General features: G+C 46.5%; 1 protein-coding gene across 3 annotated transcripts in view; it reads left to right on the top strand.

Moving 5' to 3' along the window:
• The first annotated feature begins 12,057 nt into the window (after window positions 1-12,057).
• SH3PXD2A (SH3 and PX domains 2A) overlaps window positions 12,058-14,109 on the top strand; it is a 243,640-nt gene continuing 241,588 nt past the window's right edge. For 2 of the 3 annotated variants that reach the window (XM_043924907.1, XM_043924908.1), the window contains exon 1: window positions 12,205-12,437. In XM_043924907.1, coding sequence (XP_043780842.1) covers window positions 12,366-12,437 — 72 coding nt within the window. In that variant the 5' untranslated portion in view covers window positions 12,205-12,365. Of the gene's footprint in view, window positions 12,438-14,109 lie in introns of all 3 variants that reach the window. The other variant, XM_043924906.1, reaches the window with a different exon arrangement.

The raw sequence follows: 14,109 nt of genomic DNA, 5'->3' as shown, positions 1-14,109 counted from the left end.
ACTTCCAGGGTTTCACAAACATTTTATTCAAATCTCAAAAGAATTTAAATTTATTTTTTGAATTATAAAGATATATGTGCTTAGAAGTGGGGGGATCAAGCAGTATACAGTATGGAATATATACTACAAAGTGAATGCCCAAATTCCCATCTGATAAAGTAGCTTGTTTAAGGCTGATTCCTTCTACAAATAATATTACAAAATTCTGGACCCCTCCCCCCTGCACAAAAAAAAAAAAAAACTCGTATTTGATGGCACTGGAGAGCATCCAGACAGTAAAGGATGGGAACCACTCTGGGTGAGACCCACATTTGTATAGCTTCACCACTAAGGCAGTCAGTCTCAAACTAAAACTTGTTAAAATATAGATTGCTAGACTCCACCTTGAGTTTCTAATTCACTAGGTCTGGGTTGCCGCCCTAAATTTTGCATTTTATCCATTCCCTATGTGATGCTAATTACTGGTTGAAGGACCACACTAAGAGAACCACAATCAGCTCACACAGGGTAGAGGTCATTGAAAGACTAAAGTCACAGGCTTAGTGGCCTGATGATTCTGAGAAGGAGTTTGCAAATAGAGTGACTGGAAATTGATGTGAAAATTCTGAAAAGGAGAGTCACAGCGTAGGAAGTCCCGAAATGTGTATAAACTCTTCTCAAATCCTTGACTGACTCTTGAATTGTACATGTCCAAGTGAGACTCAAAGGAATCCAGGGGAAAACAACAGTTGATGACTGAAAGAGATGGAGCAGAGACTTCAACCACTGCCCATTCCAGGGGTGATGGTTTCTTACAAAGTTATGGGGCTTTGGCAAACAACTCAAGCTTTCAGTTGAAACCATGGAAGGGCCACACTCTCAGAGTAAAGACTACATCTCTGACTGTGTTGACCAAGAAGGCCGCAAAACATGAAACAAGTTTATTTGGGGTCTTAGGAATTACAATTCAGGAGAAACTGATTCAGGTAAAACTGAAAGAATATTCCAGAGTAGAGGAGGCAGGGGCTTATAAAGGGAAAAGCCACAAAGCTGTCAAAAATGCTCATGCCAAAAAAAAAAAGCCACTCAAAGGCAACAGAGAATAATGATATTTAGTTGTTTGGAAAAGTCACCTTTTATGGCAATAAAAATTACCCAAGTCCTAAATATGTTTTGTGTAGTAAACTTTGCACCTGATTTTTACAGACCTTGCCAAGCAACAATGCCATTTTGAGACTAAATACAGTGGAGCATGAAAACAAAGCTTTCCAATTCATTCCATGGAAAATGAACAGCTTAATGTTTTCATAAAAACATATGCAAAAAAGTCTGGTGATGAAAATGAACGTACAGTGCCACAGATAAACAACACATTGCACATGAGGTCTTGAGAAGAACATACTATTAAGGAAAAGCTTAGGAAACCTTGAGCTGTTATTAATAAGACCTATTAGTAATCAGGCAATAAGAACACAAAAAGAACAAGCTACTGGGGAAGAGCGGAAGCACTGCAGATCATTCTGCCCAGAGAGAAGTTTGCAATTGCACAAATCGCAATAGAAATGCAAGTTCCCTGAGGGCAAAGCTCTGGTCTACCTTATTCACAGAGTAAATACCGTTGTTCCTCAGATTGCTTGGGGGATTGGTTCCAGGACACCCAGGGTTAAGCTGTCATTATATGATCCATACATCAAGCATAAGCCATCATCAAGAAGACAGAATCTTTTTTAAGAAATAATTTTTATTTATTTAGTTAGTTATTTTTGGCTGTACTGGGTCTTTTTTGCTGCACAGGCTTTTCTCTAGTTGCAGCAAGCAGGGGCTACTCTCCAGCTGCAATGCGTGGGCTTCTCATTGCAGTGGCTTCTCTTGTTGTAGAACATGGGCTCCAGGGCATGAGGGTTCAGTAGCTGCGGCATGTGGGCTCAGCAGTTGCGGTTCCCGGGCTCTAGGGCACAGGCTCAATAGTCGTGGCACATGGGCTTAGTGGCTCTGTGGCATGTTGGATCATCCCAGACGAGGGATCAAACCTGTGTCTCCTGCATTAGCAGGCGGACTCTTTAGCCCTGAGCCACCAGGGAAAACTCCAAGAAGAGAATCTTAAAATGCATTTTATATATAGCATCTCAGTGATGCTGAGGTGCTATCTTCGAATTGAAAACTTTTCAGACATTTCTGAGTTATTATAATAATACGGGCAGTGAGATCCAGAATTTACTTTTGTACTTTCCAGGCCAGAGCAAGATGCTGGTATGACCATTTCAAGTGAGAAAAGAAATTACTGTCAGAAACTACTCTCTATCTGGATCAAGACAATCTGTTACTAGCTAAATCCTTCTTTTATTTAAATGAATATTTGAACTTTGTGGGGACATAAACAATCCACATAGCTAGTTGTAAAATATATACACTCAAGTGTACAATGCTAGGGCATAGCCAAAACTTCCATATGGATCAGGTCAAAGACCATTTCCAGCATAGTCCTCTGTGCCCGTCTCAGCTCATACTTCTCAGAGGCAACCATTTATATGGCCTCTAGCACTACAGGTTAACTTGGGCTATTTTGAGCATCATGTAAATGAAATCATACAGTATGCATATGTCCTTTGCATCTGCCTCTATCTGCTCAACATGTGTCTGTGAGCTTCAACCAGTTTGCTGTCTGAAGCTGTTGTTTGTCTTTTGTCACTGGTGTATAGTATTCTATTGTATGAACATAACACCTCTACTGACCCACTCAGCATTGGTGGACGTTAAAGTGGCTTTCAGTTATTATGATTAGTGCTGCTATAAATGCTTTCATATTTTTTTGGTGGACATATGTACAGATTTCTCTTGGGTGAAATTTCTCTTGAATGAAATTGCAGGGTCATGGTATAGGTATATTAGACAGAGTTGAGTAGCTGCAACAGAGATTATATGGCCCCCCAAATTGAAAATATTTGCTACCATTGGTTTAGCGAACAGTTAGTGGAAAACTTGTCATGTGTCAGCCATTGTTCTCAGCACAGGGGGTATATCATGGTGAAAAAACAGGCCAACATTTCTGTCCTTATGAGCTGGCATTCTCGTGTTTCTATTTATTTATTTGGCTGCCCCGGGTCTTAGTTGCAGCATGTGAACTCTTAGTTGCAGCATGTGGGGTCCAGCTCCCCGACCAGGGATCGAATCACGGGCCCCCTGCATTGGGAGGATGGAGTCCCAGCCACTGGACCACCAGGGAAGTCCCCTCATGTTTCAGTAGTATCATGAATTAATCATTAGACATTATCTACTTGATTTCTTAACTGTCCATCAGGGAAAATTTTCCATTTTGTTTCTAAAAATCTGAGCAGTGGTGACCCCTCTTGTATTAGGCATGGTAGGCAAATTGGCCTGAAGACTGGGATTTTCCAAGGCTCTCCTGGCACAAATGGTCCAGGTCCTTCCACAATAAACAGTATCCTCAAGTGGAAATTCAAAACCCCTCCTCTCTAACGCCTCCCATCTCTGTGGAGTATTCCTGCAGGAGGCTTTGCCCTTGTGGGCTGAGCTGGGCTGGCTTTGACTCCTTCCATCAGACAGCCCTTCAGGCAGCAGTAGTCACCCCCGACTGCAAGGTCTAGGTCAGCGTGCAGCAGTTTGGGCCTAGTGCTGGTTTCTTGGAAGGAACGATTTGTTTTAAGTAACTTCATACCGTTCAATATACTTCCCAAAGAGGTTAACTATTAAGAAACTTCCTCCTCTTCCCCCCCAAATTAAAGGGAAAATAAGAACTCCAGAAAAATAGGAAACATCTGATTTCCATTAAAATTAGACACACTTTTAAAATATCTTTTAAGAGTTTGAAGCTGTATCCACGTAAGTTACTTTTACTGATAGCAAGCATGTAAGTGACATTATCCAGGTATGAAAACTCACGAAATAAAAGACAACTTAGAAAATACTGCTTTCAGTGCATATAATAAATATCTTACTTTCAATGCAGGGAGAGAAGTGCACATTTAATAGAAAATTTATTTCTTCCAGCCCTTACTAAATAAATGCTGAACACATTTTTTAAAAACACTAGAGTTGAAGAGGCCCAAAGCCTTGGTTTTTTTCTTGTCTAATTCATTGTTTCTTTCACCTTGACTGGGAACCCCACAAAGGAGGGCATTCTTGTTTGTGATTAAATTCCCGTTTATGGAATACACAAGCACAGTGCTTACTCAGCAGAGTGCCTGGCACAACACATAGGAGCTTAATAAACAATTGATGATATTATTGCTGTTATTGTTACTGTTATTATTATCATGATCTTTATTATAGCTGAAGGAAACTTGTGGCCTTGACTAGAACAGCTTCCATATATTGCAGGCTAAGAAAAAGTCAGAATACTAAATAGCATAATCATCCCCCCCGAGGTATGCAGGCTGAGAATCTTTGATGGTCCTCAGCACCTCCAATTCCCTCATCCCTAACCAGCATCACCAGACAGAGGATGCTCTACCTTCTCAAGTTCTCTTCACTTCACCCAGAATTGTCAGCTTAGTCTAAGCTGTTGTCATCTCTCTCTTTTTTTAATTAGGCCAACACTCAAAAGAAATTTTTTTAATTAAAAAAAATTTTATTTGGATATAGTTGATTTAGAACATTTTTATTGGATATAGTTGATTTGCAATGTTACATTACTTTCTGCTGTACAGAAAAGTGAATCAGTTATACATATACATATCCACTCTTTTTTTTTTTTTTTTTTATATCCACTCTTTTTAAGAGCCTTTTCCCATATAGATCATTACAGAGTATTGAATCGAGTTCCTTGTGCTGTACAGTAGGCCCCTATGAGTTATCTATTTTATATATGCTATGCTGCACTTAGTCCTTCCGTCATGTCCGACTCTTTCCGACCCCATGGACTGTAACCTGGCAGGCTTCTCTGTTCACAGAGATTCTCCAGGAAAGAATACTGGGGTGGGTTTCCATGCCTTCCTCCAGGGGATCTTCCCAACCCAGGGATCGAACCCAGGTTTCCTGCACTGCAGGTGGATTCTTTCCCAGCTGAGCTACCAGAGATGCCCAACTATTTTATATATAGTAGTGTGGATATGTCAATGTCATCACCTCTTGTATCCCCCTGCCGATCTACCAAATGCCCCCGCTTATCCTCCAGGCAGCCCTCTTCACCAGGGAACCATCATGATCCTTTTAAAATGCAAATTTAAAAACTCAATCTTTTTCCCAAAGGAAATGTATACTCTAGAATTTTTTAATGTTTAAATAAATTAATTTTAAAACTTTGTATCGCTACCCCAAGAGATGACCAACATTTATACTTGAGTATATGTTTTCTCCACCTTGACAACATTACTCACAATTATAATTTTACATTTATTTGGATGATTCATAAAACAAAGTTTATCTTCCTCAAAAGTGTAAAACTCCCTAAGGACAGGGACTTTGTCTGGTTTGCCCCAAGTGTAGCCCTAGTTCCTAATAAAGTGGGTGACATAATTGGTAACTTAAGTATTCATTGAGTGAATAAATAAATGAATAATGTCCTTGAAAAAGTAAACAATAATTTAGTAGGGGTGTTTTGGGGTGTGGGGGCCACTCACACCAGCCCTCTTTCTTAGAATTAATTCCCAGTCCAGTGGGATAGCTCTGATATTCATCCTCATGCTACATGACTCCACCCCCTAATTGACTGGAACGAGGTGGACATATGACCCAAACTGGGCCAATCAGATTGTTTTTCTTGGGTACTGGGAGCTAGACTACAGAAGCAACCAGTCTCAAGTGTCTAAAATTAAGGGACTGGTAGACATTTGGGCAGTAGGGGACTCCTGCTATGTGGGTAAAGTAGCAGAGGAAAGCAGTCTACAGATCAAGAAGAATAAAACTGATAGACTGGTAAGCAGAAATAAGAGATGGAGGAAAGTATCATGTTCTCAAAGATTTGCTACTTCCTGGTTTGGCTCTAAGTCCAAACGTCCGTGGATAATGAGATAACACCGTACCTTGGAAATAGAGCCCCTTCTCCTTTTTTTCAGCTGGCTCAGTTCAAATACTCGTATTTGTAAACCAAAGAGACTCAACTGAAACATGAGCTATTTATATTAAGATTAATATAAGTGATAATTAATATAAGTGGCAGTAAGATTAATCAAAGTGATCAGAGTAATCTGCCTGGGGCAACACCTTGTAGATGCCAGTCAGAGTCCCAGCCAGATTCAACTAGGTGGGAAAACCCAGCCAGCTTGGTCTTCCTCAACCTGCCATAGTGTATCAGGTAAGAAATGAACCAACTATGGGAATACCTTCTGAATGAGACAGAGAGAGCAGGACATTACCGAAGCCAGACTTGACTTCTAAGAGTCTTGGATCTTTCACCTGAAATAGGCAAGTGGATTCAAACAGGATAAAGAACAGTAATTTCTAACATTTCTCAATAGAGAACTGGAAGAAAAAAAAAAGGCGGTCAAACCAAAACCAGACTCATAATTTTGGTTATTTGTGGCTTCAGGTTATTTTAAGAAACTGCCTTTGAATTCCCCAACGGATTTTTTCTTTCCTGTTCTTTTTGTCATCCAGTGGACAAGTCAGGGTTTGCTGGCTTCTGGAAAATCCAGGGGATTTTGAAATAGAAAATCTGTGGTGGTTTTGGTTAAAATGGAACTATATACACTGATCTTTTATACCAAGAGGATGCTGGTAAGTCCCTACCAGGCAGGAATATACTTGAAGACATGCTGAATAGTTGAGATCGACCATTCACACCCTCATCTCTGAAGGTCTTAAAGCACCATGTGCTAGTTTGGGGACCAGATGTCTCTTCAGTTTTATGGATGTAGTCTGGAGTTACAGAATAGTTTTTTTTTTTTTTTTTTTCCATTGTGAATCTAATTATGTCCTTGGCTTCTTTGGATATGCAAGTTAGCAGATTTCTCTCTGGTATTCCAGGGCAATGGTCATTTGCTAAGGCTGGAACTTGATTTGGTTCTATCAAATAATTCTGCTGCATAAGGACCCTCACCCTCAGAGTCAAGGCTGAGACAGGAGGCTGAGACTCTCAACGGCATCTTGTACAAAAGCTGGCTGAGATTTTGCTGATGAACTTACTGTGTTGGGAGTCAAATAAAGGTGCTTTCCACCACCTCGTGTGGTTTGGCAAGCAGGAGGGGCCTGTTATTACGGCTGCAATTAGTGAACAATAGGGCTAAGCAGACAGGGCAATTCTGGTGTCTCATTCTGGTCCCATTCCCCAGCAACCCAGGGGAGGAGAAGTCTGGCCAGTAATTTACTCCCCTCAGGAGAAAGCAGAAGTTGATCTCACTGTCTACTCCAGATTCAGGCGGGACCATTCTCAAGACGCTCCCCAAACAGTTGTTTATTAGGGCTGATTTGAAAGAGAGAGAGAAATGAAGAAGGAGAATAAAGAGAGATGCATATACACCCTGCACTGCTTGTAGTCTGTAAACTGGCAGGTTATTGGTACCAGGCCCACCTGCCTGTTCCTGCCAGAGGTCAGCCAGGGACAGAAAGGGATACAGAGCAGGGCCAGCTGCTTTGAGTTAAAGGTGCTAAAACCACTTTGACCAGGAGGGGGCTCCAAATCTCACTAAAATTTGCACATCTCTGGGTCAGTTCAGTTCAGTTCAGTTGCTCAGTCGTGTCTGAGTCTTTGCAACCCCATGGACTGCAGCACACCAGGCCTCCCTGTCCATCGCCAACTCCTGGAGTCATAGACCCATAAGACCTCACTTTATCTACCAACCTAGAGCGCGCACAGGACCAGAATACCACCAGAAACCCAGAGATGGGAAGTGACTTCAAAGTCACAAGATTGGGATGTGGTTGAGTAGGATTAGAACCCAGGATGGGCAACTCTTTGCAGTGCGTAGGCATCACTTTCATCAGCAGCATCGACAAATATCCAATTTTAAAATACAAGCATTCATTGAGTGCCCGGCATGTATAAGGCTGTCTGCTGGGTTGGGGATGTATGTGGCAGGTGGCCGGGGTGCTGTCATCAGGGCAGGGAGGGAAAAGGCGGTGCCACAGTCCAAGTCCATGGTTCTCAGACCCTCACCTGCTTCTTACTAGTGTAGAATGCACAACCTAAGCACAGCAAAGTTTGAAAAAAAAGTAAAAGATGTAAAGAAGGGTTCAATATAGTAGTGGCTGATCTGTCATAGGGCAATTTTCGATTAGTAGCCAAATGAATGGTAATTTAACTGTTTTCATGTATGTTGTCATCTCTGAGGTGGTTATGAAGATTACACATGAGAGAAGGTAGGGTGGGCTCTGCATGTGGGAGCTGATAGGATTTGCATGTGCACAAAGGGACTTTGGAGACACACATGGTCCCTGACCTTAAGGAGCATCCTGCCTGGAATAGGCAGGAGAGGGGGTTCTAAGGAGCCTGTGATGCCTGTGTGAATGGAGACTTGGAGTGTCAAGGGAGAGCAACATTCTGGATCTGCAGGCATCTGTAATGCTCTAAATGATCTCTCCTTGCATGTGAATAGGCTTATAAGAGTGGCGAAGGACAAAGATGGGAGGTCTAGGACTCCCTCGCTGTGTGGCATTGGGCAGCTTGCTTAGTTTCTCTTGGCCTCAGTTTGTGCCTCTGTAAAATTAAGGAATAAGTAAACTCTCTGCTCCCTTCCAGTTGGAAAATTCTTTGGTTCTAAGCATCCTACAGTTCTCTGTTTCTGAAAAATCAGATTTTCAGGTATCAGTCAGTTTGTATCTTTATTTTGGGTCCTCTTTCCCTTATTTATCCTAAACTTAAAAAAAAATGGCATTATACTTTGTCATTTGAGCTCATATAATGTCCTTGAGTTGGAGTCATCCCCAATTCATGGATGGAGGTGGCAAAATAGAGGTTTAACTGGTCCTCTCAAGCACTACTAACTCCTTGAGCAGATGTCTTCAACACAGACCACCCAGTGTACCTACTATGTGCCAGGCATGCCGGACACTGAACAGATGAGACACCATCTTGTCTCCAAGGAGCCTTAAGCTAGTGTCAGTCATTGCTGGAAAAGTGCCAGGCACATGTGAGGCACTCAGTAAACATGTGTTGAGCAGAAAGGCATGCCTAAGGCACTGTTGGGAAGGAAATCTGCATGAGCTTGACATGTGCCCAGGGAAGAAGGGAGAGTCTGTACCATTTTATACTTAAAGTCTCTTGGCTCTATAGCCCCAGGAGAGGGAGATTTTCTCCCATAGGTATTGATAACTTCTATGCAACTAACCCCCAGAGATCTTGGCACCATGGGGTGGGGTGGGGGCTGGTGCTCAGTTGCTCCCTCCGACTGAGGTAGTTGGGAGCGCAGGGAGAAGTGGAGAGTCCTCAAGTTGTGCTTCAAGACCCTGAATTTAGGAGATGTCAGGTTGTCGGGGTTTCTTACACCAGAAGAAGGCCATCACCTTGTAGCCAAGCACCCTCCCTCCCTCCCCTAGATCTCTTATCCTCAGGTCCACATTCAAATCCTGATCCAGAAGAAGCAAGGTGAGCAGGAAACCACCGGTGCCTTGTGAGGGAGTGCTCGGACTCACAAGGGGACCCAGGACAGCCAACCCTCTCCTTTTTTTTCCCTCCAACAGCTGAATACCCCTCACCAGAGGCTTCTCGGGCTTCCCTATCACTTCCAGAACGCCTCGCAGTCCACAGAGAAAGAGTGGATGAGTGCTGTTAAGAATCCTTTGACCAGGAACCCATGGGTTCCTGGGTTGTCTTAATTTCCTACCAGCCCAGGCCTTTCCTTGCAGAGATGAGCACTGAGGGTCTATCCAGGCCTCCCTCCCACTCCCACAAGGAACAGGACTTGCTCAAGGCAGTGATGCCTGCTCTCCTCCTTTCCACAGAACTGGGCATCACTTTCAGATCTTCTTCTCCCAGGACGCCTGCCCCAGCACCCACAATGATTTTTCTACCATCTTCTCTGATACAGAAGCCCGTTGCCTGGTGTCAAGATCTCTCGTGGAGTGGAGCCCCTACACCCATCCTTCTCCTTGCTTCCTCTTCCTGAGTCTCACCCCCTTCCCCGACTCTTCCCCAGGTGGACACTCTCCTGCTGGCCCTCTGTGTGTCCCCCGCAGGTTCAGGCTTCAGTGTCCTCACTCCACCTTTTCTTTCCCCCCGATCATTCATTCAACAGATTCTCGTACAGTGACTACTAGTGTGAATAAGGTGAAGCTTTGCGACATGAGGAGTGCAAAGAAGTATGAGATAACTTACAGCCAGTCCTTGTGCACCAGGCACTCTCGGAAGAGATGAAGTGTGTTATGGACAAATATGCACAAGTCAAACAGCTTGGGGCAAGTGCAACCAGCCTGGAGGAGTTCAAAAGAGGCAGAGTATTCCAAGGTATTCTAAACTCTGCCTGTAGAGAGTTTAGAGATCATACAGAGTCCCTACAACACAGTTTCCTCTAGGAAGTTCTCCTGGATTATTCCAGGCCTCCATTTTCTGGAATCCTAAAGGGCATTTCAAATAGAAGGGGGGAAAGTGGAAGTAGAAACAAATTTTACTTTCTTGGGCTCCAAAAATCACTGTGGACAGTGACTGCAGCCAGGAGATTAAAATGTCAGTATCCATACATGCTAATTATGAAAAACAAACAAACAAAAAAAGCCCTCAAAATTGTCTCCAAAAGAGTAACTACTGCTAGGAGTTTGGAATGTATGTAGGGAGAAATCTTAAAAGACCATCTAGTTCAGCACCCCCATTTCACAGAAAACTTTAAAATGACTCTAATGCCTGTGGTATTAAGTGGTTTGCTCCAGGTCAACTATTTAGATAGCAGCATCATTTGGTGTCCCAGCACCCTTCTCCAAGAAAGCTGGAAGGATAATAAGGCTACTCTGTACCTAGCAATTGTGTGAATAGTCTTAGAACTTAGGATCTACATAAGAAAAAAACTTAGGATCTACAGAGAAAAAAAAGTATTAACACAATTAGATGGTAAAACTCTTGGCCTCCATTGCAGATGCTTGGCATTGCTCCACAGTCACAAAGTTTATTGTGATTGTGAACAATAGGATTAATTGTGAAAACACTACTTCTTTAAATATTTGAAATTAGAATGGAAAAATGCTGGAAACAGATGGGGGGTGGGTTGCGGTGTAAATTGAATTAAATAGTAATTGTGTCCCAAGTCCAGGGATGGACAAATGACTTGAACAGTCGGTTTTCTAAACCAGAGGGAGAGGTGGTGAGAAAGTCAGAGCCTGGGACCAGTGATGAGCTGGTCCCCAACCCAATGGTGGATTTTCCCTTCCCTCCTCCTCGACCTGGAGTAGAGGGTCCCAGGGAAGCCTTAGGCTTAAAGGCAGGAATGTTATCTTCTTGTAACCTCACTGGTAAATGATATCACAGATTGGTTATCCAGGCCCAGATCGATAAACGACTCAGGCAGCGGATCGATCACATTTCCGGGGAGAATTTACCCTTTGTGACCCGCAGGGGGGCAGGTGGTTTATCAAAAGAGGCTCTGGCTTGAAGGATTTAATGCCGCCTACTTCCCCAGTCCTGTCTCCAGGCTCGGAGGGCCTGGGCGAAAACAGTGGGGTAATAAACTACTTTCATGAAAGAGCTCTGGGGGATAGGAGTGGGAGGGGGCCGTAAAGGTGGGGGCCGAAAGGCACGAATCCGCTCCCAGACCGAAAGCCAGGGTGGGGGCGCGCTGGGTTCATTCCCCCTCGCCCCTCCTCCCTCCGAAGCCACCCCGAGTTTCTGTGCCTGGCGAAGTCGCCCAGCGCCGCGCCAGGCCGCTGGCCGTGCTCTCTGCGCGGTGGGGGCGCGCGGGCCCGCTCCGGCCTCTCCGGCCGGGCCGCAGCCCCCCTCCCCGTCGCCCCGAGCCCCTCCCCCGGGCCCGGAGCCCCTCCCCGCGCGCTTCCCCTCTCTCCCCTCCCTTCCCTTCTCTGCCTGCCCGGCCCTGCCTCCGCCTCCTGCGCCCGCAGCCTCCGTCAGCGCCGAGCCCCCCGGAGCCCGAGCGCAGAGAAGGGGCGCCGCCGGCCCCTCCCCAGCGCGCTGACAGCAGGCTCCGGGGCCCCCGCCCCGTCCCCTCGCCGGCGGGACACACCCCCGCCCCTCCTCTGCTCCGCCAGTTCCCGCCGGACCCACCGGGCGGCGGAGAGAGCGGGCGGGCGAGCCGGAGAGCTGCGGCGGCGCGGGAGGGAAGGGGAGCGCGGCAGGCCCACGGGGAGCCGCCCGGGCGCACGGAGCTCGCGTGCCCTCTGAACAGCCCCCGCCCAGCGGCCGTACCTGCGGGCGCGGGGAGCCCGGGCAGCGGCGCGCCGGCCCGGGGTGGCTGGGGAGACCCGGGGACTGGGGAAGCGGGACAAGGAGCAGGGGCCGGACCGGGATGAGAAGGTGACGCCGCCGGGGGGCGCCACTCGCTTTGTGGGGGAAGATGCTCGCCTACTGCGTGCAGGATGCCACCGTGGTGGACGTGGAGAAACGGAGGAACCCCTCCAAGCACTATGTGAGTACGCCCCCACGACCCCTGCGGGAGGCTGGCCAGGAGCCCCCTGAGGGCCCCTTGGGTGGCCCCCCAGTCCTCTCCGTGGTCAGTCCCGGAGCTGAGCGCCTACAGGGCAGCCTTTGGCGGTGGAGTCTCTTCGCAGGGCTGTGATCTCCAGGGAAGCCTTTTCTGACCTTCCTCCACCGCTCCCCCCGCCCCACGCCCGTTGTCTTTTTTTGGCATTGGAATTGGCAAGTGGCTGCCCTTGTCTGTTAAACGGTGAAGTCATCTGTCCTCCTGAGCTTTGATGAATAGTGGGGGGGACGTTCTTCAAACCCTCGCTGGGAAGCTCTGTTGGGAAAGAGCATCTTCCCGGCCCTCCCTGGGGGCTCGGGTCGCTCAGGCGCACGCAGACCGAGATGCTTTCAGAGGTTTACGCTGGGGACGGACGCCTCGCACGAGCCTCCTACTTGTGCCTTGGTCTCTGTCTCCCCAGGCTTGGGTCTGGGGGCCCGAGAGAAGCCGCCGCGCCCCTGCCCTACCTCCACCCTCAGCCCTGAGCTTTGATTTCCTTCTTAAAGCCCTCGTGTCGGTCGGTGTGAGGAAAATTGTGGCTTTTCCTTTTATCCCTCCTCTGGACGTGACCCTTAACCGGGGTTCATTTCCTCTTAAGTGATGCTCCGTCTCCGACACGAGGAGGAAAATGTTTGCTGTGGTCTCCAAGGAGCGGCCGGCTGCCCCTCCCCCTGCCTTCCCAAACTTAATGAGAAGGGGCTAAGGTTGACCGAGCCGAGCTGCGGGCCAGTAGGACGCGACGCCCTTTCATCTCAGCCCATCCCGTCTTCCCATCCTTCCCACCTAGGAAGTAAATGGTGTCCTTGGCGCCCAAGGCTGCCAGTCCTAGCGACTTTGCTCCTGTTGTTGAGAGGAAAGAAACAGACAGCAAGGACTGCATCTTATTTGCAAATTAGGCATTTAAAGGAGCATTTAGAATGCTCAAAGCATTAATTTTCACAATTAAAACAGGCTGCGGGTTGCTGCCCTAGACAGCACATTGATCTCTGCCTTTTATTTCCTTGTTGGAAGGGGACTGGATTTGTGCTAATGTCAGCCTCAGGCTACTCTTTCTGTCTTTATCCCCAATAGCTCTGATCTTCAGGTTTCTTTTCAGTTGAATAAATGAGCTTGGGCTCAGGTTGGGGAGGAGGTTAACCAAGGATTCTGGTTCCTGAGGGGACCGAAAGATGGGTGCTGGTGGGAGGGTTCGTCCTTTTGTATCACTGGCCCAGCAAGCATCTCCCCCTGCCGTTTTGAGAAAGCTGTCTTTGGAGGATTTGGGTTCCCATGTGGTCGCCCTCCTCTGAGGCAGATGTCCATTGGCATATCCCAGCCCTTATTATGAAGTCAGCCTTCCTAACTTCTTTTCTCAAACGTTGCAGGCTAAGTTTTAGGGCTTCTTTTCTAGTCCTCAGGTAAGGTAGGCACTGCTTTCAATAGATGGCACTCTCTGTGGATCTTAGGTGAAACATCAAACCTTAACTTTGACCAGTGATGTCCAAAGTTACAGATATAGGACACACTAGCCAGGAGCATTGCTAAAGGGGCTGGGGGCCCACTGCGAACAGTGCTGAGAGGTGATTAGTGCTGAGGCTTTGAGTGAGAGGCTCTCGTTCAAAGCCTGGCTCAGACACTG

Source organism: Cervus elaphus, chromosome 15 (assembly GCF_910594005.1).
Source record: "Cervus elaphus chromosome 15, mCerEla1.1, whole genome shotgun sequence".
NCBI classification, from domain to species: domain Eukaryota; kingdom Metazoa; phylum Chordata; class Mammalia; order Artiodactyla; family Cervidae; genus Cervus; species Cervus elaphus.
The sequence above is the reverse complement of the archived record's forward strand: the minus strand, read 5'-3'. Positions and strand labels throughout refer to the sequence as shown.